At 39.0% G+C, this 27,837-nt stretch overlaps 1 protein-coding gene across 2 annotated transcripts in view; it reads left to right on the forward strand.

Moving 5' to 3' along the window:
• The window catches only part of NIPA1 (NIPA magnesium transporter 1), a 49,422-nt gene that overhangs the window by 13,309 nt on the left and 8,276 nt on the right, over window positions 1-27,837 (forward strand). For both annotated transcript variants that reach the window (XM_061135422.1, XM_061135423.1), the window contains exons 2-3: window positions 6,291-6,338; window positions 7,257-7,347. In XM_061135422.1, coding sequence (XP_060991405.1) covers window positions 6,291-6,338; window positions 7,257-7,347 — 139 coding nt within the window. The remainder of the gene's footprint in view (window positions 1-6,290; window positions 6,339-7,256; window positions 7,348-27,837) is intronic.

The following is a 27,837-nucleotide window of genomic DNA, read 5'->3' on the forward strand; positions in this document are numbered from 1 at the left end:
TACTTGTTAAAATCTGTGCTTTCAGTTTTTATGGATATATACCCAGAAGGGGAATTGCTGGATCCATATGCTAAGTCTATATTTAACTTTTTGAGGAAGTTCCATTCTGTTTTCCACAGCAAGTGTACCATTTTCCATTCTTACCAGCAACCAGCAAGGGTTTCAGTTTCTCTGCATCTTTACCGACACTTGCTGTTTTCTGGATTTTTGTTTGTTTTGATAGTAGCCTTTCTAATGGGTGTAGGTAGTATCTCATCATCATTACAATTTGCATTTCCCTAATGATGAGTGATTTTGAGCAGCTCTACATGTGCTTACTGGCTATTTGTATGTTTTCTCAGGAGAAACATCTATTCCAATCTTTTCCCTATTTTTGAAATGAAGTTTGTTGTTGTTGTTATCTCATGATACTTTTGTTGATACCGAGACATTTTATGTAATATGTGGTAGCAACTCTAGATGCATATTCTCCTACCCCCCCCAAACTGTTGTTTGTTTATTTGTTTAGTGACTTAGAGTACTTTGATAAAGTATGTTTATCCATTTATCATTCCCCCGCAATGTGAAGTCTCTGATGTCACTCCTCAGAGGGGATAGCCTTGAATATGTGCACCTTTACCCTGGGATGACAGTGGTCATCCACCTGGCAACAGGCAATCTTTGACCATCTCTTACCCTGATTTCTTTGTTGTCTGCCTCATTGGGTACTACACCCAGATCTACTAATTGCTGGCTAGTTGCTGTACTGTTTTTGACAATGCTGCAATGCATAAATTGCTTTACAACCTTATCCTGTTAAATTCAGGCAGATTGACTTGTTGAGAACAGTTAGTGGGTGGGGGTAGTAGCCTCTGATCTTCTCTTCTTGCCTCTCCAGATGTAGGATCTTCACCCTACATTTATCCTCATGTTTGGGACAGGATGATCAGGGCCTGCCATGCCTAAGGTAGAGTCTCCACCCTAAAAGTAGGGACTGAGTGAAGGAAGTGAGCCTCCAACCCCGCTGGATGGATTAACCAGATATTTAATCTCTTCAACTTGAAGTTGGAAGGGATTGGAAGTGCTGGAGGCCTGATCTTCTGGTGACTGAGAGCTGAGAGGGGAAGGAGCCCTGTCTTTTGGTCACACCAGCCTGGAGTGGAGCTTCTGCCCAGCTGAGCTGCAGCAGGGAGAGAAGTGGGTCTTGGCTCATGTGCTAAAGACTCACTGTTCTTACTGAGATTTTATTGATTTTCTTGAAAAAATGTTTCTTCATTTGCTGTACCCTCTTGGGACAATTTCCAGAGACTTTATTTTATTTTTACTGCTTTATTTACCAGTTATGGTTGTTTTGCTAAGGAACTATCCAGGAGGTTCCTCATACACAGTATTTGAAAGTGGGCTTTATGGCCTTTCATTTTTAGATAAACAGCATGCATTTTTTAGGTACAGGGACACCTCCTTTCTTATGAAGATGTCTGTTTATTTACTCAGGCTGTGCCGAGCCCCAGTTGTAGCCCACGGGCCCTGCAGCCTCTGCTGAGCCAGCAGAATCTTTAGTTGTGTATCATGTGGTGTATTTTGGGTTTTGGTTTTGACTGTACCTCATGGCACATGGGAATCTTAGTTCTCTGGCCAGGGATTGAACCTGGGCCTCCTGCACTGGGAATGTGGAGTCTTAGCCACTGGACCACCAGGAGAGACCCTGCATCTTTTGTTGTTGCTGTTACTTTTTATTTTACATAGGTAAGTGTGTGAGCTTCCCTGATGGCTCAGCGGGTAGACAGTCTGCCTGCAGTGCCAGAGTTATAGGAGAGGCGGGCTCAGTCCCTGGGTTGGGAAGGTCCCCTGGAGCAGGGCATGGCAGCTCCCTCCAGCATTCTTGCCTGGAGACTCCCAAGGAGCCTGGCAGCTACAGCCCATGGGGTCATGAAACTGCAGACTTGACTGAAGCACCTGAGCACGCATGCATGTATGTGTGTGTATCACCTAATGAGCTGGTAGTCTTCCTTTAATGAGGTAAACGCAGATGAATGACTGATTTTTAAATTGTATTTTTAGTGAAGTATAGTTGAAGTATAATATTAGTTACACTCGTACAACAGTGCTTCACAAAATTTTTTATTTTAAATGGGTGCATAGTATTCTTTTTTAAAAAAACATCAAAATAAAATTGACGTATAACATTATATTAGTTTCAGTTGTACTGCATGATTATTTGATATATGTATACATTGTGAAATGATCACTACAATAAGTTAGTTAGCATTTATCACCACACATGGTAACAATTTTCCCCTGTGATAAGACTCTTTAAAATCTACTCTTAGCAGCATTCATATACAATATAGTATTATCAACTATAGTCACCATTGTGTCTCTAGGACTTATTTATTTTATGGCTGGAATTTTGTACCATTTGACCCCTTCCACCCATTTCCCCCATCCCTTGCCTATGGCCACCACCAGTCTTTTCTTTGTATATGTGAGTTTGGTTTTTTAAAAATTTTTTTAAGTCCTAATGGAGTTGACTTATTAATTTCAAGTGTTCAACAAAGTGGTTCAGTTTTATATATATATGTATTTTTCAGATTATTTTACATTATATTACATAAGATTATTACCTATACTTATTATTGCATAAGGTTATTACAATATATTGAATATTATTCTGTTATACAGTAAATTCTTGTTGCTGACCTGTTTTATATATAGTAATGTGTATCTGTTAATCCCATCCTCGTTTATCTGCCTCTCCCTTTCCTCTTTGGTAACCATCAGTTTGTTTTCTAGTCTATGAGTCTGTTTCTGTTTTGTTTATAGATTCATTTGGATTATTTTTAGATTCCACATATAAGTGATATTGTATAATTGTTTGTCTTTCTCTATCTGACTTCCTTCACTTAGTATGATAATCTCTAGGCCCATGAGTTGCTGCAAATGGCAATATTTCATTCTTTTTAATGGCTGAGTAATATTCCATACACAAACACATGTATTCCCATACACCACACATCTTTATCCATTCATCTGTTGATGGATACTTAGGTTGCTTTCATGTCTTGGCTATTGTAAATAGTGCTGCTATGAACATTGGGGTGAATGTATCTTTTCAGATTAAAGTTTACATCTTTCCCAGTATATAACAAAGAATAGGATTGCTGGATCATATGATAGCTCTAGTTTTAGTTCCTTAAGGAATTGCCATACTGTTTTCCATAGTGGCTGTACCAATTTACATTCCCACCAACAGTGTAGGAGAGTTCTCTTTTCTCCGCATCCTTTCTAGCATTTATTGTTTATAGACTTTTTGATGATAACCATTCTGACTGGTTTGAGGCAATACTTCATTGTGGTTTTGACTTGAATTTCTCTAATAATTAGTGATGTTGAGCATCTTTTCATGTGCATGTTAGCCATCTGTATGTCTTCTTTGGAGAAATGTCTATTTAGATTTTCTGCCCATTTTTTGATTAGGTTGTTTTTTGATATTGAATTGTATAAGCTGTATATTTTGGATATCAGTCTTTTTTTTGATTGTATCATTTGCAAATATTTTCTCCCATTCCATAGATTGTCTTTTTGTTTTGTTGATGGTTTCCTTTGCTGTGCAAAAGTTTTTAAGTTTGATTCAGTACAGTTTGTTTATTTTTGCTTTTATTTCTTTTGCCTTGAGAGCCTGAGCCAAGAAACTATTTTTACGATTTATATCAGAGAATGTTTTGTCTGTGTGTTCTCTTCTATGAGTTTTATGGTGTCATGTGTTATATGTAGGTCTTTAAGGCTTCTTCTTTTTTTTTTTTTTTTTAATTTTGGTCATGCCACAGAGCATGTGGGATCCTATTTCTCTGACCAGGGATTGAACCCACACTGTGTTGAAAGCACAGAGTCTTAACCACTGGACCACCAGGGAAATCTCTTTCATCCATTTTGAGTTTATTTTTTGTATATGATGTGAGGGAGTGTTTTGCTTTCATTGATTTATGTGAGGCTGTCCAGCTTTCCAAGCACGATTTGCTGAAGAGAATGTCTTTTCTTCATTGTATATTCTTGCCTCCTTAGTTGAAGGTTGATTGCCCCTGAGTCTGTAGGTTTATTTCTGGACTTTGTGTCCTGTTTTATTGATCTGTGTTTGTGCCAGTGTCACACTGTCTTAGTTACTGTAGGTTTGTAGTATTGTCTGAAGTCTAGGAGGATTATGCCTACAGCTTAGTTTTTCTTCTTCAGGATTGCTTTGACACTTCTGTCTTTTTCTCTTTCTTTCTTTAAGATTTCACATGTAAGTAAGGACATGCTCTAAAATGGCCACAACACTTTTGGGAAATTCAACCAGGATTCTGTATTGATAGTTGTTCTGCAGTATTCACTGCAGGGCATTCTTAGGCTCGGCTATATTTTCAGACATGTAGGACACCATGGGCCACATTCATATCAGGCACATTCAGAAGGACATGGGACAGGAGCCAGTGTCAGGCCCTCTGTTTTGGAGCCCGATAGCAGAGGCAGAGCTATAGGGTGCGGTTTAAGGGTGCTCTTTAAGGGTGAGGTTTCAGGCTTAGAGGCAGAACTGCAGCAGGCGGTGCTCAACTGCCCATCCTTACAAGCCTCATGCCCCCCAGTGTAAAATCGTAGATGAAGAACTCCCAGACCCTCAAAGAGCTGTGCCTATTCCCAGAGGGGTTGCAGTAAGGGGGAGCTCAGGTGATAATCTCTAGCAGGTGTTCACACTCCTCCAGTTGGGTGCCATTTGCCCATCAGGGGTCATTTTTACCCTGTTGCCCCTCAGAAAGTGGACCATAAGTCACATTCTCATATAGTAAGTGAAAAGATTTTGTTACTCTGTTATCTACTGCAGTCCAGCTGGTTTTGCCAGTTACCCACACTGTCCTTTATAGCAGCCTTTTATCCATCTAACATCATGTGTTGTGTTTAGTCACATCTCTTAATTTCCTGTCATCTGCAAAAGTTGTCTTTCATGACATTGCCGATTTCAAAGAGTACAAGCCAGCTGATGTATGGACCATCTCACAATTTCCTTGTGATCAGATCAGGTGATGCACTCTGGTAGGAGCTCTGAAGACATAATGTTGTACCCTTCTCGGTACACCCACAGGAGGACACAGTGTGGCTTGTCCCACTGCTGATTGTGTTAAACTTGACTTTGACCATTTGGTTACGGTGATGTTCATCAGAGACTTGCATGCTGTGCGTGCAAGTTGCTTCAGTCATGTTTGACTCTTTACGACCCTATGGACTGTAGCCCGTCAGGCTCCTCTGTCCATGGGATTCTCCAGGCAAGAATACTGCAGTGGGTTGCCATTCCCTTCTCCAGGAGATCTTCCTGACCCAGGGATCAAACCCACATCTCTTACATCTCCTGCATTGGCAAGCAAGCTCTTTACCACTGGTGCCACCTGGGAAGACCAAAGATAACTTTATCTCTTGTGATTATAAAACTTGTGGAGGTGATCCATGGAGACTGCGTGAGAATCCATCCCTTAGCAAGCTTTCATTCACCCATTTTAGTATCCACTGATGGTTCTTGCCTGCATAAGTTTTTACTGTGATGTTGCCAAGCGGTGCTGTTTGAACTAGATCATTCCTTCTACTTCATCATTACGTACTGATCTCTTTTTTAGGGTACTTTTTAAATACCTGGAGCTCTGCTTCTCAGTGAAACAGGTTGGCTTCCTGTGTTCATTATACCAAATTACTGAAAATTAAAACATCCAAACAGAATTAGGTATTTTAATCTGAAGTGAAAAAAGCCTCTTGGACTAGGAGCATTTTGACATACCTGAAGAAGAACAAGAGGAGGGATGGATGTGACGAGGGCCTGGACAGCTGCTCCCATCTCTGCTGCACTGGCATGCGTGAACATAGGAGGGTAATCTAAGGGAGTGAAACAGAAAGCTCTGTGTACAGTGTCAATCATTCAGTGAGTGTGAGGGTCTGCTTTCAGCCATTTTCACGTGGTTTCAAAAAGAGCCATGTGACAAAGCTTCCACATTATGAACATTGAGTAACCTGTTTAAGTAGCAAGTCATTAAACCTTATGCTAGTAAAATTATCATACACATGGGTTTCTGTAAATGCTTGAGAGAATTGTACTTTGAAGAGCAAATCTCATTTGAAATCAACATATAAAATGTTACTCCAAAGAATATTTGTCTCTAGGTGACATGTTGAGCCAGAAAACCCTACAGTTTATAAAGATTTTATTTGTTTGGATTGGCTTCCTCTTTTCAGTATGTAGCTTGTAAGCCTCTCACTTCATACGTTCCTGACATGTTTATCTCACTCTTTTACAGGTACCTCCTACTTAACAGATGTTGTATGGTGGGCAGGAACAATTGCAAGTAAGTACTCTTTGGTAAAAAGCTTGGTCTTTGTAAGATCAGTCATTTGTCTGGCAGGGCTGGGTGGAGGTGGTGAGCTTAGCTTGTTCTCTGGAATGAGGACCAAGAGGGTGGGGGGCAATGGAGGGCGAGGGTAGAGGCTCCTGCTGCCTGAAACTAGCCCTGAATTTTGTCTAGGTCAGAGTGCCCTGGGTCTGAAGAAATTAAGGCAGCTCTTGCTTCCTCATCTGTGGTTAGTCTGTGGGCATCTGGTGAACTTTTGCTCAATGTCATTGGTTTTACAAAGGAGAGTTTCTTCACTCAGCCTTAACAGAGGTCATGTGTTATAAAATTAGACCTCAGAACTTTAAATATGTAAAGAAAAATTTTGTTAGATATTTCAGATATATCTTGAGGTCTATTTGTCACATGTTGTCTTTAGGCAAGAAATTTTCTGGCAGATGTTGCTTTATTGAAGAACTCATGTTTGAGCTTTATCTTGATGCAGCCCCAGACACAGTCCTGTGCAGGCAATAGTGTTTCCACTGGATGTGCCAGCAGTATGTCACTGGAATGTATCCCAGGTCACTTGAAGGGACAGGGAAAGCTCTATATGATCTGTCTTAAAACAGGGATATGTTAAGAAGAAAGTGGATATACACTTTTACTGCATCCACTTCAGTCACCATTGGTTAAGTTGGGAATTTTCGTAGCAAGTTGAAGCTACTCCACTGACTAATTGGGCCAGTGATAGGTAGTACTGGGCCTGCTGTCCTTTGCCCTCAGGACTCTTAAACATACAAACAGTGTCCCATATATCCTTCCTCACCTGGAATGGGAAAGAAGCCCTTTCAGAGCACAGTCTTGCAAAATTCAACTCTGATAATGCTCAAAGAGAGTTTTGTAATTGCAGTGACATCCTTGTGATTCTCTTGACAGTGGCTGTTGGCCAGATTGGAAACTTCCTGGCTTACACAGCGGTCCCCACGGTCCTGGTGACTCCTCTGGGTGCGCTTGGAGTGCCATTTGGGTGAGAACTGGGATTCTGTGTTTTGGTTTTGTGTGTGTGTGTGTGTTTTGGTTTTTAATGTGTAGTTTAGGTATAAGAAAACTTTTCATTTTAAATGTTTTTGTTAAAATAATAAAAGTAAAAGTAACTGAAGTTAGATCTTTAGTATTGCACTTCTGGGGTTAATTTTATCCCTTCAGATTTAATTGTGTGAATTATTAACCTTCTCTTAGACATTTGCTTTAGTATATTTCAAATTCTAACTTATTCATGTTTACAAACATGATACTATTACTCTCCTGGTCTTTCTCTAGAGGACTTCCTAGAGATTGGAATCATCCTAGCTCCTTGGCAAGTGATTCTGAGAAATCAGTAAGCAAAACTGCCAGTTGGTGTTTTATTTATTTTATTTGGTGTTTTATTTACCATCTCCTACTGGATGGTAGGCAGTCCCCTACTTCAGGAAGTTATTGAGGTTGGGATAAATAACACCTGGCCTCCAGTGGGTATGAAAAGGATTCGTTACTCACAACAGTCAATAGTAAATGTATCATTCAAGGAGAATGGCTCTGGTTTGATCTGGAGTAGAACAGGAACAATGCAGGGCGTTGAGTTTTTATTACAGTTAGGAGGTAAGCCAGGTAGAGTCCCATGCTCAGGCTAGGGTTTGCATGCTTTGAAATTTTAGTGCCAAGGGACTGAGTGTGCTGGGGCCTAACATTATAAGCTCTCCTTTTTATGAGGTTGTTCAGATTTGAGACAAAAGGGAAAAGAGAGGATTGGGAACATGAAAGCTACCAGCCACCACAAATGGGGTCTTTCTCTTTTGAAAATGATTTTGTGAGACAGTTATTAAATATATTAACAGAGGATCCCCAACCCCCATGCCACGGACTGGTAGCAGTCCTTGGCCTGTTAGGAACCTGGCCTCATAGCACGAGGTATGCAGTGAGAGAGCAAGCGAAGCTTCATATGCTGCACCCCATTGCTCCCCATAACTTTCATTACCTGCATCATCCTGCCTATCACTCCCATTATTGCCTGAACCATCATTTGCCACCCCACCGCCCATCCCCATCCATCGAAAAATTGTCTTCCATGAAACCAGTCCTTGGTGCTAAAAAGGTTGAGGACTGCTATATTAACACATATCCTTTTGTGAACCTATTTATATTATTTTACCTTTGAAGAAATTGTTAATAAACAGAGATAAAATCAGAAGTGAAATAGAATCCAAGTTTCTAACTCATTGATATATTGGTATGCTGCTGTGTTCCAGACAGAACTACAGATACTTGCAGAGAAATGTATCTGTGATAGATGTAGTTAATTTAAAGTCACTTAGGCTTTAAGGTTCTATGGCCTAAAAAATACAAAAGCATTTTCCAACATGTCAACCTTTGAAAATGCATTTGTAATGTATTTTTCTAATCCAAACATATCCTTAGTATTACATGTGGCTTAGTGTCACTTTTCATTTTGGATGACCCTGAAAAGCTTGGATTACATGAGTGGTGCTGTCATTGGGAAATCACTGCTTCAGCTTTTCAGAGCCCAGCCTCACTGTCTGTTCCCTGAAAAATAATCAGGCAAATAAATAACCCAGCTATGTGATCTTTGCATATTTAAGGTGCATATATTAAAATGCACCTTCATTAATTTCAAAAGAACTATTCTTATGGACTTTGATAATTAGGTCTCCTAATCAGAAATCGGAGAAGGTGATGGCGCCCCACTCCAGTACTCTTGCCTGGAAAATGCTATGGATGGAGGAGCCTGGGAGGCTGCAGTCCATGGGGTCATGAAGAGTCGGACGCAACTGAACAACTTCACTTTCACTTTTCACTTTCATGCACTGGAGAAGGCAATGGCAACCCACTCCAGTGTTCTTGCCTGGAGAATCCCAGGGATGGGGGAGCCTGGTGGGCTGCTGTCTATGGGGTCGCACAGAGTCAGACACGACTGAAGCGACTTAGCAGCAGCAGCAGCAGCAACCAGAAATGTTCACTACTCTAAGTCTTCAGGAGATGATTCCCAAAGAAGTGTGTGAAATGGCATTCTGGATTAAAAGAGTGCTTTCAAATCAGGATTCCAATAAAATATTTTTTAAAAATAAGAAAACTAAAATTAATTTGGAAAAACCAAATATATCAATATGTAGATACGTATGTATATATATTTTAAAAACAGTTCTGTTTTTGTTAATGGAATGAGGTTGCCAGAATTATATAGAAATAGAAATGAAAAGAACGTGGCACTGGGAAAAAAGATGTCTGTCATCAGTGAAATAGAATAGAGGGCCCCCAGAGAGGTCCACTTTTCCCTGCAGTGGTTTAATGTATGATAAAGTAGTAATCATCATAGCATAGTACTTTTTAAAAGGCTTTTAAAAATGCTTTATTTGGAATTAATTTCCAAATTATAAGAAAACGCAAGGTTAAGAACAATAATCAAAATGATATTCATATTCCCTCACCCAGACACACTGACTACTAAATTCTATCCCACTTTCTCCATCATTTGCTTTCTCTATATTAGCATTTTTCAACCTTATTATCAACCTAGGGGCCAGGTAATTCTTTGCTTTGAGGGTCCAGTCTGTGCTTTGTAGGGTATTTAGCAGCATTCCTGGCTTCCACCCACCAGATACCAATAGCTCCTCTTCCCCAAAATGTCTTTGGACATAAGAAAATGTCACCTTGTGGGGCAAATCAGCCCTGTTTGAGAAGCACTGTTCTATTATGAATGTGATGTTTGTTTTGTTTTTTGGATTTTGTTTTTGATCCTTATGAGATTAGTTACATTTGTCATGATCCTTTACCCTTAAACACTTTGATTTGTGTTTCCTGAGACTAGAAACATCTTCTTCATAACAATGGTATAATCATCAATTTTGATAGATTTCACTTTATTTTAATGTTAAATGTATCTTTGTGATCTGCCCTCCCCATTCCAATTTTGTTCATTGAGCCATTATAGTTATTATAGTTATTATAGCCAATATAGTTATTCTATGCTATTATCCTTTATACCATTATTTTTCCCTCTAGTGAATGATCTAGTATAGCAAGAGCAGCATGTAGTTGTATATCTCAAGTTTAAAAAAGAGAGTTTCTTATTCTTTAAAAAAAAAATAGTGTTGGGAAACTGGTAAACAATTTGTAGGGACATCAACTTAAATCCTAATCATAGCACCATCAAAATATGATCTAACTGAACTAAGCATTATGTACAAGATGGCCATCAAGTGTGAGATACACCTCTGAATGGTTTGTTGACACTACGTTCAGTGACTGATTTGTGTGATCACATGCTGTGTGATCAGTCTGTTGAGGTGTGTCGCCTCACTCAGCAGTGCAGGGTGTGCTGAGTAAAGCCGCAGTGAGCTCTGTGTGTTAGCTAGCATCCCATTAATACCTGCCTGTCTGTGACATGTAGCTACAGATAACTTATGTCTGGTTTTCACTGAATAAATCTGCATCTCTTGCACAAGTTTAATTGCAGAGTAAGTTTAATTGCACAACCCAGAGTAAGATTTAATCTATGAAGGAGGAGAAAAAAAGTTTAGCTATGTACCAAGAGTTTATGGCCTATGTAGAAGAAAACTTTTAATGTGTTTCATACCTTAGAAGGTTAAGAAGTTTCAAACATTTGAAGCAATAAAAATGAAAAGGTTGATTTTCTACACTGAGAGGTAAAATAAGAAGGTTGGGGAAAAGATTTCAACAAATATGACAGTAGTTAAAGTGTGACATAAAGAATTTCTTAAATTGACCAAAATAATATGAAATCCCAATAGATAAAATGACAAAGGTTGAAAAGTGCCACTTTTATACATATGAAAATAAATTTATTCCACTAATGTTAAGCCACATTTTCAACAAAATGCACATAAGCAAACGTATATCATAAACATCAAAAACATGTAGGTACTGAATGGAAGAAGAGTAACATAATTTCTCACTGTAGTAAAGCTAGTCTCAATTTGACATGTATTCTGATAAGCCTCAGAGAAAGCCTTAGGAAAATAACTTTTAAAAAAGTATAGTGAAAAAAATCATTAAAGGAATTAAAATGTCACACTGTAAATATTCACTTAATGCAGAAGAAAGTAATGGAGAATAGGAAATAAAAAAGACATTAAACATAGAAAACAAAAAGTAAGATAATCTAACTCTCTCAGTAAAAACATTGACTGTCAGTGAGCTAAACAATCCAATTAAAAGGCAAAGATTGTCAGGCAGGTTTAAAAAAACAAGATCCAATTATATGCTTTCTACTTCAGACATAGTTTAGATTCAGAGATACAAATAGATTGAATATAAGAGAAAGGAAAAAGATATATTTTGCCAATAGTAACTATAAGAAAGTTGGAGAGGCTGTGGATCAGATAAAATAGATTATAAAACAAAACAAATGTAAATATCAAAGCTAAAATTGTAGAACTCTTAGAAGAAGTGAAGTGAAGTCGCTCAGTCGTGTCTGACTCTTTGTGACCCCATGGACTGTAGCCTACTAGGCTCCTCAGTCCATGGGATTTTCCACGCAAGAGTACTGGAGTGGGTTGCCATAATCTTAGAAGAAAACAGATATAAATCTTTGTGATCTTGGATTAGGCAATGGTTTCTTAGATAACCTACACATGGACATCACCAGAGGGTCAATACCAAAATCAGATTGATTATATTCTTTGCAGCTGAAGATGGAGAAGCTCTATACAGTCAACAAAAACAAGACCAGGAGCTGACTGTGGCTCAGATCATGAACTCCTTACTGCCAAATTAAGACTTAAATTGAATAAAGTAGGGAAAATCACAAGACCATTCAGGTATAACCTAAATCAAATCCCTTATGATTATATAGTAGAAGTGACAAATAGATTCAAGGGGTTAGATCTGATAGACAGAGTGCCTGAAGAACTATGATGGAGGTTCCTGACATTGTACAGGAGGTGGTGATCAAGACCATGCCCAAGAAAAAGAAATGCAAAAAGGCAAAATGGTTCTCTGAGGATGCCTTACAAATAGCTGAGATAAGAGAAGTGAAAGGGGAAGGAGAAAAGGAAAGATATACCCATCTGAATGCAGAGTTCCAAAGAATAGCAAGGAGAGATAAGAAAGCCTTCCTAAGTGATCAATGCAAAGAAATAGAGGAAAACAATAGAATGGAAAAGGCTAGAGATCACTTCAAGAGAATTAGAGATACCAAGGGAACATTTCATGAATGGATGGACACATTTAAGGACAGAGACAATATGGACCTAACAGAAGAAGAAGATACTAAGAAGAGGTGACACGAATACACGGAAGGACTCTCCAAAAAAGATCTTTTTTTTTTTTTTAATTTCCACTACCCATATTTTATTTTAGTTTTTTTCCATTTATTTTTATTAGTTGGAGGCTAATTACTTTACAATATTGTAGTGGTTTTTGCCATACATTGACATGAATCAGCCATGGATTTACATGTGTTCCCCATCCCGATCCCCCCTCCCACCTCCCTCTCCATCCCATCCCTCTGGGTCTTCCCAGTGCACCAGCCCTGAGCACTTGTCTCATGCATCCAACCTGGGCTGGTGATCTGTTTCACCCTTGATAGTATACTTGTTTCAATGCTATTCTCTCAGAACATCCCACCCTTGCCTTTTCGAACAGAGTCCCAAAGTCTCTTCTGTACATCTGTGTCTCTTTTTCTGTTTTGCATATAGGGTTATTGTTACCATCTTTTAAAATTCCATATATATGTGTTAGTATACTGTATTGGTCTTTATCTTTCTGGCTTACTTCACTCTGCATAATGGGCTCCAGTTTCATCCATCTCATTAGAACTGATTCAAATGAATTCTTTTTAATGGCTGAGTAATATTCCATTGTGTATATGTACCACAGCTTCCTTATCCATTCATCTGCTGATGGGCATCTAGGTTGCTTCCATGTCCTGGCTATTATAAACAGTGCTGCGATGAACATTGGGGTGCACGTGTCTCTTTCAGATCTGGTTTCCTCAGTGTGTATGCCCAGAAGTGGGATTGCTGGGTCATATGGCAGTTCTATTTCCAGTTTTTTTTAAGAAATCTCCACACTGTTCTCCATAGCGGCTGTACTAGTCTGCATTCCCACCATCAGTGTAAGAGGGTTCCCTTTTCTCCACACCCTCTCCAGCATTTATTGCTTGTAGACTTTTGGATAGCAGCCATCCTGACTGGCGTGTAATGGTACCTCCTTGAGGTTTTGATTTGCATTTCTCTGATAATGAGTGATGTTGAGCATCTTTTCATGTGTTTGTTCGCCATCTGTATGTCTTCTTTGGAGAAATGTCTGTTTAGTTCTTTGGCCTATTTTTTGATTGGGTCATTTATTTTTCTGGAATTGAGCTTCAGGAGTTGCTTGTATATTTTTGAGATTAATCCTTTGTCTGTTTCTTCATTTGCTATTATTCTCTCCCATTCTGAGGGCTGTCTTTTCACCTTGCTTATAGTTTCCTTTGTTGTGCAAAAGCTTTTAAGTTTCACTAGGTCCCATTTGTTTATTTTTGCTTTTATATCCAATATTCTGGGAGGTGGGTCATAGAGGATCTTGCTGTGATTTATGTCGGAGAGTGTTTTGCCTATGTTCTCCTCTAGGAGTTTTATAGTTTCTGGCCTTGCATTTAGATCTTTAATCCATTTTGAGTTTATTTTTGTGTATGGTATTAGAAAGTGTTCTAGTTTCATTCTCTTACAAGTGGTTGACCAGTTTTCCCAGCACCACTTGTTAAAGAGGTTGTCTTTTTTCCATTGTATATCCTTGCCTCCTTTGTCGAAGATAAGGTGTCCATAGGTATGTGGGTTTTTCCCTGGGCTTTCTATTTTGTTCCATTGATCTATATTTCTGTCTTTGTGCCAGTACCATACTCTCTTGATGACTGTGGCTTTGTAGTAGAGCCTGAAGTCAGGCAGGTTGATTCCTCCAGTTCCATTCTTCTTTCTCAAGATTGCTTTGGCTATTCAGGGTTTTTTGTATTTCCATACAAATTGTGAAATTATTTGTTCTAGTTCTGTGAACAATACCATTGGTAGCTTGATAGGGATTGCATTGAATCTATACATTGCTTTGGGTAGTATACTCATTTTCACAATATTGATTCTTCAAATCCACAAACACGGTATATTTCTCCATCTACTTGTGTCCTCTTTGATTTCTTTCATCAGTGTTTTATAGTCCAAAAAAGATCTTAATGACCCAGATAACCACGATGGTGTGATCACTCACCTAGAGCCAGACATCCTGGAATATGAAGTCAAGTAGGCCTTAGAAATCATCACTCTAAACAAAGTTAATGGAGGTGATGGAATTCCAGTTGAGCTGTTTCAAATCCGAAAAGATGATGCTGTTAAAGTGCTTCACCCAATATGCCAGCAAATTTGGAAAACTCAGCAGTGGCCACAGGACTGGAAATGGTCAGTTTTCATTCCAGTTGCAAAGAAGGGCAGTGCCAAAGAATGTTCAAACTACTGCACAATTACACTCATTTCACACACTAGTGAAATGCTCAAAATTCTTCAAGGTAGGCTTCAATAGTCTGTGAACCCACAACTTCCAGATGTTCAGTCTGGATTTAGAAAAGGCAGAGAAACTGGAGATCAAACTGCCAACATCCGTTGGATCATAGAAAAAGCAAGAGAATTCCAGAAAAACATCTACTTCTGCTTCATTGAGTATGCCAAGGCCTTTGACTGTGTGGATCACAACAAAGTGTGGAAAATTCTTCAAGGGATGATAATACCAGACCACCTTACCTGCCTCCTGCAAAACATGTATGCAGGTCAAGAAGCAACAGTTAGAACCAGACATGGAACAATGGACTGATTCAAAGTTAGGAAAGGAGTACATCAAGGCTGTATATTATTACCCTGCTTGTTTAACTTCTATGCAGAGTACATCATGCGAAATGCTGAACTGGATGAATCACCAGCTGAAATAAAGATTGCCAGGAGAAATATCAATAACCTCAGATATGGCAGAATGAAGGGGAACTAAAGAACCTCTTGATGAAGGTGAAAATGGAGAGTGAAAAAGTGGGCTTAAAATTCAACGTTCAAAAAAACAATGATCATGGCATCTGGTCTCATTACTTCAAGGTAAATAGTGGGGAAACAATGGAAACAGTGACAGACTTTATTTTTGTGGGCTCCATAATCACTGAGAAAGGTGACTGCAGCGTGAAATTAATTAATTAAATTTAATTAATAATAATTAAAGGTGACACTTGCTCCTTGGAAGAAAAGCTATGCCAAACTTAGACAGTGTATTAAAAAGCACAGACATTGCTTTGCCGACAAAGGTCTGTATAGTCAAAAGTATTGTTTTTCTCTTAGTCATGTATGGCTGTGAGCATTGGACCATCAAAAAGGCTGGGCGCCAAAGAATTGATGCTTTTGAACTGTGGTTTTGGAGAAGATTCTTGAGAGTCCCTTGGACTGCAAGGAGATCACACTATTCAATCATAAAGGAAATCAGTCCTGAATATTCATTGGAAGGACTGATGCTGAAGATCCAATACTTTGGCCACCTGATGCAAAGAACTGACTCATTGGAAAAGACCCTGATGCTGGGAACGACTGAAGGAGGAAGAGAAGGGGATGACATAGGATAAGATGGGTGGATGGCATGACCGTCTTGATGGACATGAGTTTGAGCAGTCTCTTTGAGTTGGTGATGGACAAAGAAGCCTGGCAGAGAAGCTGCAGTCCACTGCGTTGCAGAGTCAGACACAACTGAGCAAGTAAACTGAACTGAACTGAAAGTACAAGCAACAAAAGCAATATAGATAAACTGGACATCATAATAATTAGAAGCTTTTGTGATTTAAAGGAGAACATCAAGAAAATGAAAATTCAGGGAAAAAAGGTGACACCAAAGGGTGATGTCAGAAAACATCTCCTTACAAAAATCAAGAATCAGGTATCCATAAAGAAAAAGAGCTCTGGGTGAGCTCTGGAGTCTACTTAAGAAAATTTAGTGATACATTGGAACCAAAACCCTGAGAATAATTGCACCAAAAAAGGAAGGAGGGTATTTTCACTTTGACGGCATTATCCTTTCCCCAAAGTTGGCCTTGCTCAGTGCCATGAGGGAACTTCTCAGATAGGAAGTGTTGTTCCCCTAGCCAGGAAATGAAGAATGGAGTAAGTAACCAGTTTCCCTAAGACTTTCAGAGCACCACAAGAAAGTCTCACCTAGACTGGCAAAGCAGAAGTGTATTAAGATGGCTAGGAACAAGGAAGAAAAGCAACCATACAGTGGGAGTGATTATCGTTTGGCTCTGTGAGGGCAAGACACTAGCCTATATCCCCACAGCTGACCCTCACCACCGTGTGCTTCCTTGAAGCTAGCCCCTTCTGCTGTGCCTTGCCATGTTGCAGGCCTCCTCTGCAATATGCCTGTTGGGAGTGGGTGGACTGGCAGCCCAGCAGAGCACTCTGAGAGCCAGCTCTCCACAGCTGCTCGTTGTCTGGTTTGGGCCCTGTAGGCATTTATGTATGTAAACTTCTCTCTGTGTACCTATTTAACTGAATCCTAAATAATTTGGCATGTTGTTGCTTCATTTTTATTCATTTCAAAGTGATTTCTAATTTCCCTTGTGATTTCTTTACTGATCCATTGATCATTTAGTAGTAAGTTTTCTCTTACCCATAAAGTCTGGAAAAGGTGACTGCTTCTTCATATGTCCAGACACCTATGCAAAGCTATAGGAATCACAAAGAATCAGAAGACATGACTCCATCAAAAGAACCTTCAGCAATGCCCAAAGAAATGAAGATCATGAATTTCCTAACAAATAATTCACAGTAATTGTGCTGAAAAGTCTAAGCTTCAAAATAACAGATAAACATTTAATAATTATTTTCCTACCAGGAAAATAGTACAAGAACAAAGTGAAAAGTTTAATGAAGAGACAGAAAATATAAAGAAGAACTGAACAGAAATTTTAGAGCTGATGAATGAAATGATAGAACTGAAGAATTCAATAGAGAGCTTTAACAACAGACAGCCAAACAGAAAAATCAGTAAGCTTGAAGACAGATCAATTGAAATTATCCAGTGTGAGGAACAAAAAGAAAAAAGAATGAAAAAGAATGAAGAAAGCTTGTAGGATTAAATGGCATCATTAAGAGAAACAATGTAGGCTTCATTGGAATCCCAGGAAAAGAAGCAAAGAGAAAGGAGTCAGTTCAATTCAGTTCAGTTCAGTCACTCAGTCATGTCCAACTCTTTGCGACCCCATGAACCGCAGCACGCCAGGCCTCCCTGTCCATTACCAACTCCCAGAGTCCACCCAGACCCATGTCCATCGAGTCGGTGATGCCATCCAACCATCTCATCCTCTGTCATCCCCTTCTCCTCCTGCCCTCAATCTTTCCCAGCATCAGGGTCTTTTCAAATGAGTCAGCTCTTTGCATCAGGTGGCCAAAGTATTGGAATTTCATCTTCAACATCAGTCCTTCCAATGAGAAAGGAGTAGAAAGCTTATGTAAAGAAATAGTGGCTGAGACCCTCCCAAACATGGGGAGAGATTTGGACATCCAGGTTTTTGAAGGCCGTAGGTTTCGTTAAAATTTCAGTCCAAAATGATCTTGTTATACACATAATAAAGCAATCTAAAATTAAACTCAAAGAGAGACTTTTAAAAGAAACAAGGGAAAAAATTCATAGAAGGAAACCCTCATAAGACTATCAGTGGATTTCTGAGCAGAGATCTTTCAGGCCAGGAGAAAAGAGGATGATACATTTGACGTGCTGAAAGTAAGAAACTGTCAGTCAAGATTACTATACCCAGAAAAGTTGTCTTTCAGAAATAAGGGTGAGAAAAAGACTTTTTCTAACAAATAGTAGTTGAGAGAGTTTATCACCACTAAACCTATCTATAAAAAATATCTACAGGAGTTTTTCAGGCTGAAATGAAAGAACACTGGTTAGTAACATAGAAATATATGAAAATATACAGCACACTGGCAAAGGTAAGCATGTAGCCAGATTCAGAATACTCTAATACTGTTGTTATAGGGTGATGTGTTAACTACCTCTAGTGTAAAGATTGACGGATAGAAGTCCTAAAAAGAGCCATAGCTACAACACTGTATTAATGGGTACTCAGTAGAAAAAGATGTAAATTGTGGCATAAAAAATACAAAAGGGAAAGAGTAAAAGGTTAGACCCTCTATGTGCAACAGAAGTTAAATTGTTGTCAGTGTTAAATAGACTGTTATATCTTTAAGATGTTTTAATGTAAGCCTCATGGTAACCACAGAACAACCTTCAGTAGATTCACAAACAAGAGAAGGGAATCAACACATAGCATTATGGAAAACCATCATTTCACAGAGGAAGGCAGCAAGGGAGAAGGAAGGGTACAAGTGAACTTCAGTAAGCCAGAAAACACTTAATAAATGGTATTGATAAGTTGTTACCTAGCAACAATCACCGAGTGTTAGTGGATTGATTTCCCTAGTCAGAACACATAGAGTGGGCTTCCCAGGTGGCTCAGTGGTAAAGAATCTGCCGATGTAGGAGACATGAGTTCGATCCCTGGTCTAGTAAGATCCCATCTTCCATGGATCAGCTAAGCCCATGAGACACAACTATAGAGCCTGTGCTCTAAAGCCTGGGAACTGCAACTGCTGAGTCCATGAGCTACAACTGCTGAAGCCTGAGCACCTAGAACCTGTGCTCCACAACTAGAGAAGCTACCGCACTGTGAGGCCCATGCACTGCAGCTGGAGAGTAACCCCTGCTCACTGCAGCTTGAGAAAAGCCTGCACAGCAAGGAAGACTCAGCACAGTCTAAATAAATAAAATTATTTAGAAAACCACATAGAGTGGTTAGGATTAAAATATAAGACCCTACTATATGCTTCCTACAAGAGACTCACTTCAGTTTTAAGGAAACACATACTGTCAGAGTAAAGTGATGGAAAAAGATCTGTGCCAGTGGAAACCAAAAAAGAGCAGGAGTAGCTATACTTATATCAGACAAAGCAGAATTTAATCTGAAAACTGTAACAAAAGACTGTTAGATAATGAAAAGTTCATTAGATAATGATAAAGTGGTCAGTTCCTCAAAAACGTCACTATCATAAATATAGTCACACCCAGCATCAGAGTACATAAATGTATTAAGCAGATACTAAAGAGCTGAGGCTTCCCTGGTGGCTCAGATGGTAAAGTGTCTGCCGTGGGAGATCTGGGTTCGATCCCTGGGTCAGGAAGATTCCCTGGAGAGGAAACGGCAACCCTGTCCAGTACTCTTGCCTAGAAAATCCCTTGGATGGAGGAGCCTGGCAGGCTACAGTCCACAGGGTCGCAGAGAGTCGGACACGACTGAGCGACTTCACAAAGAGCTGAGGGGAGAAATAGACAACAATACAATAATGGTAAAGGATTTCAGTACCATACTTTAATAATGCATAGAGCATCCAGATGGGAAATCAAGAAAACAATGGACTTGAACCCTATATTAGAGCAACCTAACATATACAAAAGAACTATCCAAGAACGATCTTAATGACCCATATAACCACGATGGTGTGATCACTCACTTAGAGCCAGACATCTTGGAATGTGAAGTCAAGTGGGCCTTAGGGAAGCATCACTGCTAACAAACCTAGTGGAGGTGAAGGAATTCCAGCTGAACTATTTCAAATCCTAAAGGAAAGTGAAAGTCACTCAGTTGTGTCCTACTCTTTATGACCCCATGGACTTTACAGTCCATGGAATTCTGTAGGCCAGAATACTGGAGTGGGTAGCCTTTCCCTTCTCCAGGGATCTTCCCAACTCAGGGATCAAACCCAGGTCTCCCACATTGCAGGCAGATTCTTTACCAGCTGAGCCACAGAAGAAACCCTCAAATCCTAAAAGATGATGCTGTTAAAGTGCTGCACTCAGTATGCCAGCAAATCTGGAAAACTCAGCAGTGGCCACAGGACTGGAAATGGTCAGTTTTCATTCCAATGCCAAAGAAGGGCAGTGCCAAAGAATGTTCAAACTACCGCACAATTGCACTCGTTTCACACACTAGCAAAGTAATGCTCAAAATTCTTCAAGCTAGGCTTCAACAGTATGTGAACCAAGAACTTCCAGATGTTCAAGCTGGATTTAGAAAAGGCAGAAGAACTGGAGATCAAATTGCCAACATCCACTGGATCATCAAAAAAACAAGAGAATTCCAGAAAAACATTTATTTCTGCTTTATTGATTATTCCAAAGCCTTTGGCTGTGTAGATCACAACAAAGTGTGGAAAATTCTTCAAGAGAGGGGAATACCAGACCACCTTACCTGCCTCGTGCGAAACATGTATGTAGGTCAAGAAGCAACAGTTAGAACTGAACATGGAACAACTGACTGGTTCAAAATTGGGAAAGGAGTACATCAAGGCTGAATATTGTTAGCTCACTTATTTAACTTCTATGCAGAGTACATCATGCGAAATGCTGAACTGGATGAATCACCAGCTGAAATCAAGATTGCTGGGAGAAATATCAATAACCTCAGATATGCAGGTGACACCACCCTTATGGCAGAAAGTGTAGAGTAACTAAAGAGCCTCTTGATGAAGGAGAAAATGGAGAGTGAAAAAGCGGGCATAAAACTCAACATTCAAAAAACAAAAATCATGGAATCCAGTCCCATTACTTCAAGGCGAATAGATGGGGAAACAATGGAAATAATGACAGACTTTTATTTTTGTGGGCTCCAAAATCATTGCAGATGGTGACTGCAGCATGAAATTAAAAGATGCTTGCTCCTCAGAAGAAAATTTATGCCAAAACTAGACAGCGTTTTAAAAAGCAGAGACATTGCCAACAAAGGTCTGTAAAGTCAAAGCTATTGTTTTTCCAGTAATGTATGGATGTGAGAGTTGGACCATCAAAAAGGCTGAATGCCAAAGAGTTGATGCTGTTGAATTGTGGTATTGAGAAAGATTCCTGAGAGTCCCTTGGACTGCAAGGAGATCAGTCAATCCTAAAGGAAGTCAGTCCTGAATATTCATTGGAAGTATTGATGCCGAAGTTCCAGTACTTTGGCCAACTGATGCAAAGAGCCAAGTCATTAGAAAAGACCCTGATTATGGGAAAGATTGAAGGCAGGAGAAGAAGGAACGACAGAAGTTGGGTGGCATCACTAACTCAATGGACATGAGTTTGAGCAAGCTCTGGGAGATAGTGAAGGACAGGGAAACCTGGCATGCTGCAGTCCATAGGGTCTCAAAGGGTTAGACACGATTGAGTGACTGAACAACAACATATACAGAATATCCAGTCCAACAACAGCATAGTGCATATTCTTCTCAAGTGTGCAGAAAACATTTTCCGGGATACAACCTATTATAGCTTACAGACAAGTCTTAGCAAATTTAAGAAGATTGAAATCATACCTTGTATCTTTTCCGACCAGAGTGGAATGAAACTACAAATCAATAACAGGAGAAAAGCTGGAAAATTCACAAATATGTGAATATTCGATATACACCCTTGAATAATGTGTCAAAGAAGAAATCAAATGGGATATCAAAAAATATCTTGAAACAAATGAAAATGGAAACCAAATACATCAAAACGTGTGGGATGCTACAAAAGCAGATCCAAGAGGGAAGTTTACATCAATAAACATGTTCATTAAGACAGAAGAAATATATCAAATAAACAAGTTAATTTTTCCCCTCAAGAGACTAGGAAAAGAGCAAACTATCCCCCGTGTAGGCAGAAGGAAGGAAATAAAAAGCCAAACAGAAATGAATGATACACCGTCCATAAAAACAGTAGAGATGCTTAACAAAACTAAGAGCTCCCTTTTTTGACAAACAAAATTGGGAAACTTTTAGCTAGATTACCTAACGAAAAGGAGAGAAGATTTAAATAAAGTCAGAAATGAAAGATGAGGTGTTACAACTGAACTATAGACATAGAAAGATCATAAGATACTACTATGAACAATTACATACCAATAAGTTGGATAATCTTGAAAATAACAGATAAATTTCTAAAACATGTATCTTAACATGACTAGATCTGTTTCTTCATAGAAACAGAAAATCTAAACAGGCTAAGAAGATTGAATCAATAATTTAAAACATCCCAACAAAGAAAAGTTTGTGGAAGAGATGGCTACACAAGTAAGTTCTAGCCAGTCTTTAAAGGAGAATTAATACCTTCTCAAATCTTCCCAGAAACTGAAGAGGAGGGAGCACTTCCAAACTCATTTTACAAAACTAGCATTACTATAATTCCAACCAGATAAGGACACTCCAGAAAGGAAATAACTTACCAATATCACTGAAGAATATTGATGCAAAAATTCTTAATAAAATAGTAGCAAATTTAATTCAACAATACACTAGAAAATCTTAAACCATGACCAACTGGGATTTGTATCAGGGATGCAGGGATGGTTCAACATCCATAAATCAATCAACCGGCTATGCCACATTAACAGAATGAAGGATGAGAATCATACGATCATCTCAGTAGATGCAGAAAAAGCATTTGACAAAATTCAGTATCTAGTCATGATAAAAGCTCTGAACAAACTGGGTACAAAGGGAACATACTGCAGTGTAATAAAGGTTATATATGACAATTTCACAGCTAACTTCATACTTAACAGTGAAAAGCCAAATGCTTTCTCTCTAAAATCATTAAGAAGACAAGAATGCCTACTCTTCTACTTTTATTCAACATAATACTGAAAATTATAGCCAGAGGAAGGCAAGAAAATGCAATAAAATGCATCTACATGGGAAAGAAAGAAGTAAAATAGTTCCTATTTGCAGATAACTTAATATAGAAAATCCTAAAGACTCTAACAAAAAACTATTCAACTAGTAAATAAATCTACTGAAGTTCAAGATACTGATGTTTATCAGTGTACAGAAACAGTTCTGTTTCTACAGTCTAAGAATGAGCTATCAGAGAAAGAAATTAAGAAAACAATTTATAGTTGCATCAAAAACAATAAAATACCTAGGAATAAATTAAACTAAGAAAGCAAAACATGTACACTAAAAACCATTGACATTGATGAAAAAAAATTGAAGAAGACACAAATAAAGGCAAAGGTCTTCCATGCTTATACATTGAAAGAATTAATGTTAAAATGTTCATGCTGTTCAATGCAATCTTCAGATTCAGTGCAATCCCTATAAAGATTCCAGTGGCATTTTTTTCATAGAAAGAGGACTATCAATCTTAAAATTTGTATGAACCCGCAAAAGACAAAGATAGACAAAGCAATCTTGAGAAAGAACGAAGCTGGAGCCATCATGTTTCCTGACTTCAAACTCTACTGTCAGCTATAGTAATCCAGACAATATGGTATTGGCATAAAAATGGACATATAGATCAGTGGAACAGAATGGAGAACCCAGATAAAACCCACACATGTATGGGCAATTAAGACAAAAGTATCAAGTATAATGGAGAAAGGATAGTCTCTTCCTTAAAACTGGTAAAGTCCACATATAAAAGAATGAGACTGGATCACTATTTTACTTCGTACACAAAAATCAACTCAAAACCTAAGACCTGAAATCATACCAAAAAAAAAAAAAAAAAAAGACTCCTGGAAGAAAAGTATAAGAAGTAAGCTCCTTGATATTGGACTTAGACATTTTTTGGGTCTGATATCAAAAGCAAAGGCAGCAAATGCAAAAAAGTAAGATGGACTACTCCAAACTAAAATGCTTCAGCACAGAAATGAAAGCCATAAACAAAATAAAAAGGCAATTTATAGAATGGGAAAAATATTTACAAATCATAGATAGGATAAGGGATTAATATCCAAATTATATAAAGAACTCTTACAACTCAATAGCAAAATGCCCTTAAACAATCTGATTTAAAAATTAAGCAGGGGAGCTGAACAAATATTTTTCCAAAGAAGACATACAAATAGCCAATAGGTACATGAAAATGATAGCTTTCGGTGAATGGTGTCAGATTCATGATCTCCGAAGAAGATGATTTACCTTCAGGACCAGGGACCAGGCTTGATCGCTCAAGAGCTTTTGTATAGCAGAGTTTTATTAAAGCATAAAAAGGGATAGAGCAAGCTTCTGACATAGACATCAGAAGCGGGCCGGAGAGTGCCCCCCTTGCTAGTTTTAGCAAGCTGTTTTATGTCTGTTAGAAAGCTATTAATCAGATAAAGGAGACACCTCAAGGCTGACAGAGTTTCACCAGGCCCCTCTCCCACAGTATGCATTTTTGAGATTGAATAGAAGGAGGTATGTCATCCACTAGCCATAAAATAATTGATATGAATACTGGTTTGTTGAGCTATTCTCAGCCAAAAGTTAGTCTTAGGTGAAACCATTTTGAAGAAAGGCAAATTCCAAAGCAAATACATAGTTTCATTAACATAGCTTAAGAAAAACATTTCCCTAAGAAAAATGCATTGGTTATCTCAAGGTTTGAGACCAGTTAGGTTCAGGTGGAACCAGGTGTCCGGGCAACACAGAATTTTACAAGGAAAATATCTGACACTTCTAGTTTGTTTCCTCTTGCAGGTTAAGGGAGAGAGAAAAAATGTCTTGACACTTGCAGCCTATTTCCTCCATTTGGAGACCCCTGGCCTTCCTGCCTGTTACCCTCGCAAAAAGATGCACAATATCATTAGTCATCAGGGAAATCCATATCAAATCCACAGTGAGATACACCTCACACCTGTTAGAATGGCCCTCATAAAAAATAAGCAAGAAGTAAGTATTGGCGAGGATGTGGAGAAAAGGGAACGCTTGTGCGCTCCGTGCTATTTACTTGTTCATGCATCCATCAGTAGACACTTGATTTGCCTCCACATTTTAGCTGTTGCTAATAATGCTGCTATGAACAGGAGTGTACAGATTTCTTTTCAAGACCTTGCTGTCAATTCTACAGCATGTTTTTGTTTGCTTTCTATTACTATAAGTTCATTAAGATAGTTTATTGACTCTTCCTTGGCATTAAGCTTCTTCCCCCTTCTTTCCCTTTATCACACTGCTCCTTACTCCACCCTCCCATCCTCGCTGCACTGCCCACACCCTCCGGCAGGGTCACGCTCCTCTGTGTTGTGGCCCTGATGCCTCCATCTCAGGCCGACTGTCCGCGGAGACGTGTGCTTAGCTCTGTAGATCACTTCAGCCTGGGAGTGGCCACCTTTTTTCTGCCCAGGGCCAGATGGTAAACTGGGCTTTGTGGGCCTTGTGGCCTCTGCTGCAGCTGCTTGGCTCTGCCATCATGGTAGAAAGTAGCCACAGAGCTGACTAACTGTGGATGTGGTTGTGATCAGCAAGATGTTATTTACAAAAACAGGTGAAGGGCTGCCTTGCGCCTTCAGCCATAGTCTGTTGACTCCTGACTTAAGTCAAAGAGCTTCTGTATGCTTTTTATTTAATCTTGGCTCAAAAGTTAGCAAGCTGAAGTTACTGCAGCCCAGGAAGAGAGGAGAAAGTGTATCCCTCCAGTTTTTTGTTAGACACTCTATTTTGTAAAAGTACTGTTTAATTTGTACTCTGGTGTAATACTAAGAGTGGAATAAAAGATGAGTTGGCCTCATGGTCCAGGATTGCCCCTGCCCCTTTCTTTCATGCATGTCAGCCCCTTCCCCTCTTGCCGTAGGCCCACCCATTGTCTCAGGCTGACTCCAGGCTATCTCTTTCTTCTTGGAGCTTCCCGCTCCTCTGGTTTCCACATCTCTGTGCAGCTATTTGGAAGCCCTCAATTTAACATCCAGTTCCATATTATAGTATCTTGTGTGGTTTCTTCAAATATGTTGCTTATTTTTTCTCAATGACACTGCTGGGTCTCCTTGGGAACCGAGGACACAAAGTGCTGTGAGGGGAAGGTGGAAGTTTTGACTTCTCCGTGGCTTCACCTCTTGTTAGCTCTGTGGCTTTGGCTTCAATGCTGATCATTTCTGAGGCTTTGTTTCCTTATCTGTGAAATGATTATTAGAGATAGTCCTGTATATATCTGGGTCTTGTGTGACCTCCCTATAAGATGTTTGTATTCTCTGAGTGCCTTTGGCATGGACAATAGCAAATTGCCAATGACCAATCCCATGATTTAGAAAAAGCCCAGGTTTCCCAATTCAACTTATATACAGGGAAATAAGAAACACTATTACCAGCTTTAGAAAGTGAAGCCAAACTAAAGAGTCTCTTGATGAAGGTGAAAGAGGACAGTGAAAAACCTGACTTAAAACTGAACATTCAAAAATTAAGATCAGGGAGGGGACATGGGTAAACCTGTCGCTGTCTCATGTTGATGTTTGGTAGAAACCAATGCAACACCATAAAGCAATTATCCTTCAAATTAATTAAAGCAAACAAAAAATAAGATCATAGCATCCGGTCCCATCACTTCTTGGCAAACAGAAGGAGAAATAGTGGAAGCAGTGACAGATGTTATTTTCTTGGGCTCCAAAATCACTGAGGAAGGTGACTGCAGCCGTGAAATTAAAAGATGTTTGCTCCGTGAAAGGAAAGCTATGACAAACCTATACAGCATATTAAAAAGCAGAGACATTACTTGGCCAACAAAGGTCTGTATAGTCAAAGGTATAGTTTTTCCAGTGATCATATGCGGATGTGAGAGTTGGACCATAAAGTAGGCTGAGGGCTGAAGAATGAATGCCTTCAATTGTGGTGCTGGAGAAGGCTCTTGAGAGTCCCTTGGACTGCAAGGAGATCAAACCAGTCAATCCTAAAGGAAGTCAACCCTGAATATTTATTGGAAGGACTGATGCTGAAGCTGAAGCTCCAATAGTTTGGGCACCTGCCGCGACGAGCCAGGTCATTGGAAAAGACCCTGATGCTGGGAAGGATTGAAGGCAAAAGGAAAGGTGGGTGGCAGAGGATGAGATGCTTAGATGACATCACTGCCTCAATGGACATGCATTTGAGCCAACTCCAGGAAATAGTGAAGGATGGGGAAGCCTGGCATGTTGCAGTCCATGAGGTTGCAAAGAGTTAGACACAACTTAGCAACTGAACAACTACAAATTACCAGCCTTAAAATTATAGATATTTTATAAGGAATATTTTTTTCTTGCATTAAAGAAGTAATGTGATCACATTTTTAAAGTAATCACCCAGATTCTTTCTATCATAATTCAATTTGTTAGCATTTTGATTTTTTCCTAATTTTCTCAATTTAATTCATTTTAACGTAAGTGTTTTGATCATAAATTACTTGTAATTATTTTAACAACTTTCATATCCTACTTAACATAGTTTTTTTGGACTCTTAAAAATATAGAAGCAATATTTTAATTTTTGGTCAATCATAAAACTTATTTTTCTATCCTGGTATATTTCATATCTACTGAAATAATATCATGGTATGACTTAAAAGTATCGTTGTATATTGGCTGTGCATGGAATTGGTATGAAAATCCTGTTTGCACTGAAATAGCAACTTCAATAAATTCCTAATCCTTCTACACTTAAAAACTAATTTAAAAATAAAATGTGACTATAAAGAAAAGGTGGGGGGG

Source organism: Dama dama, chromosome 33, assembly GCF_033118175.1.
Source record: "Dama dama isolate Ldn47 chromosome 33, ASM3311817v1, whole genome shotgun sequence".
NCBI lineage: Eukaryota > Metazoa > Chordata > Mammalia > Artiodactyla > Cervidae > Dama > Dama dama.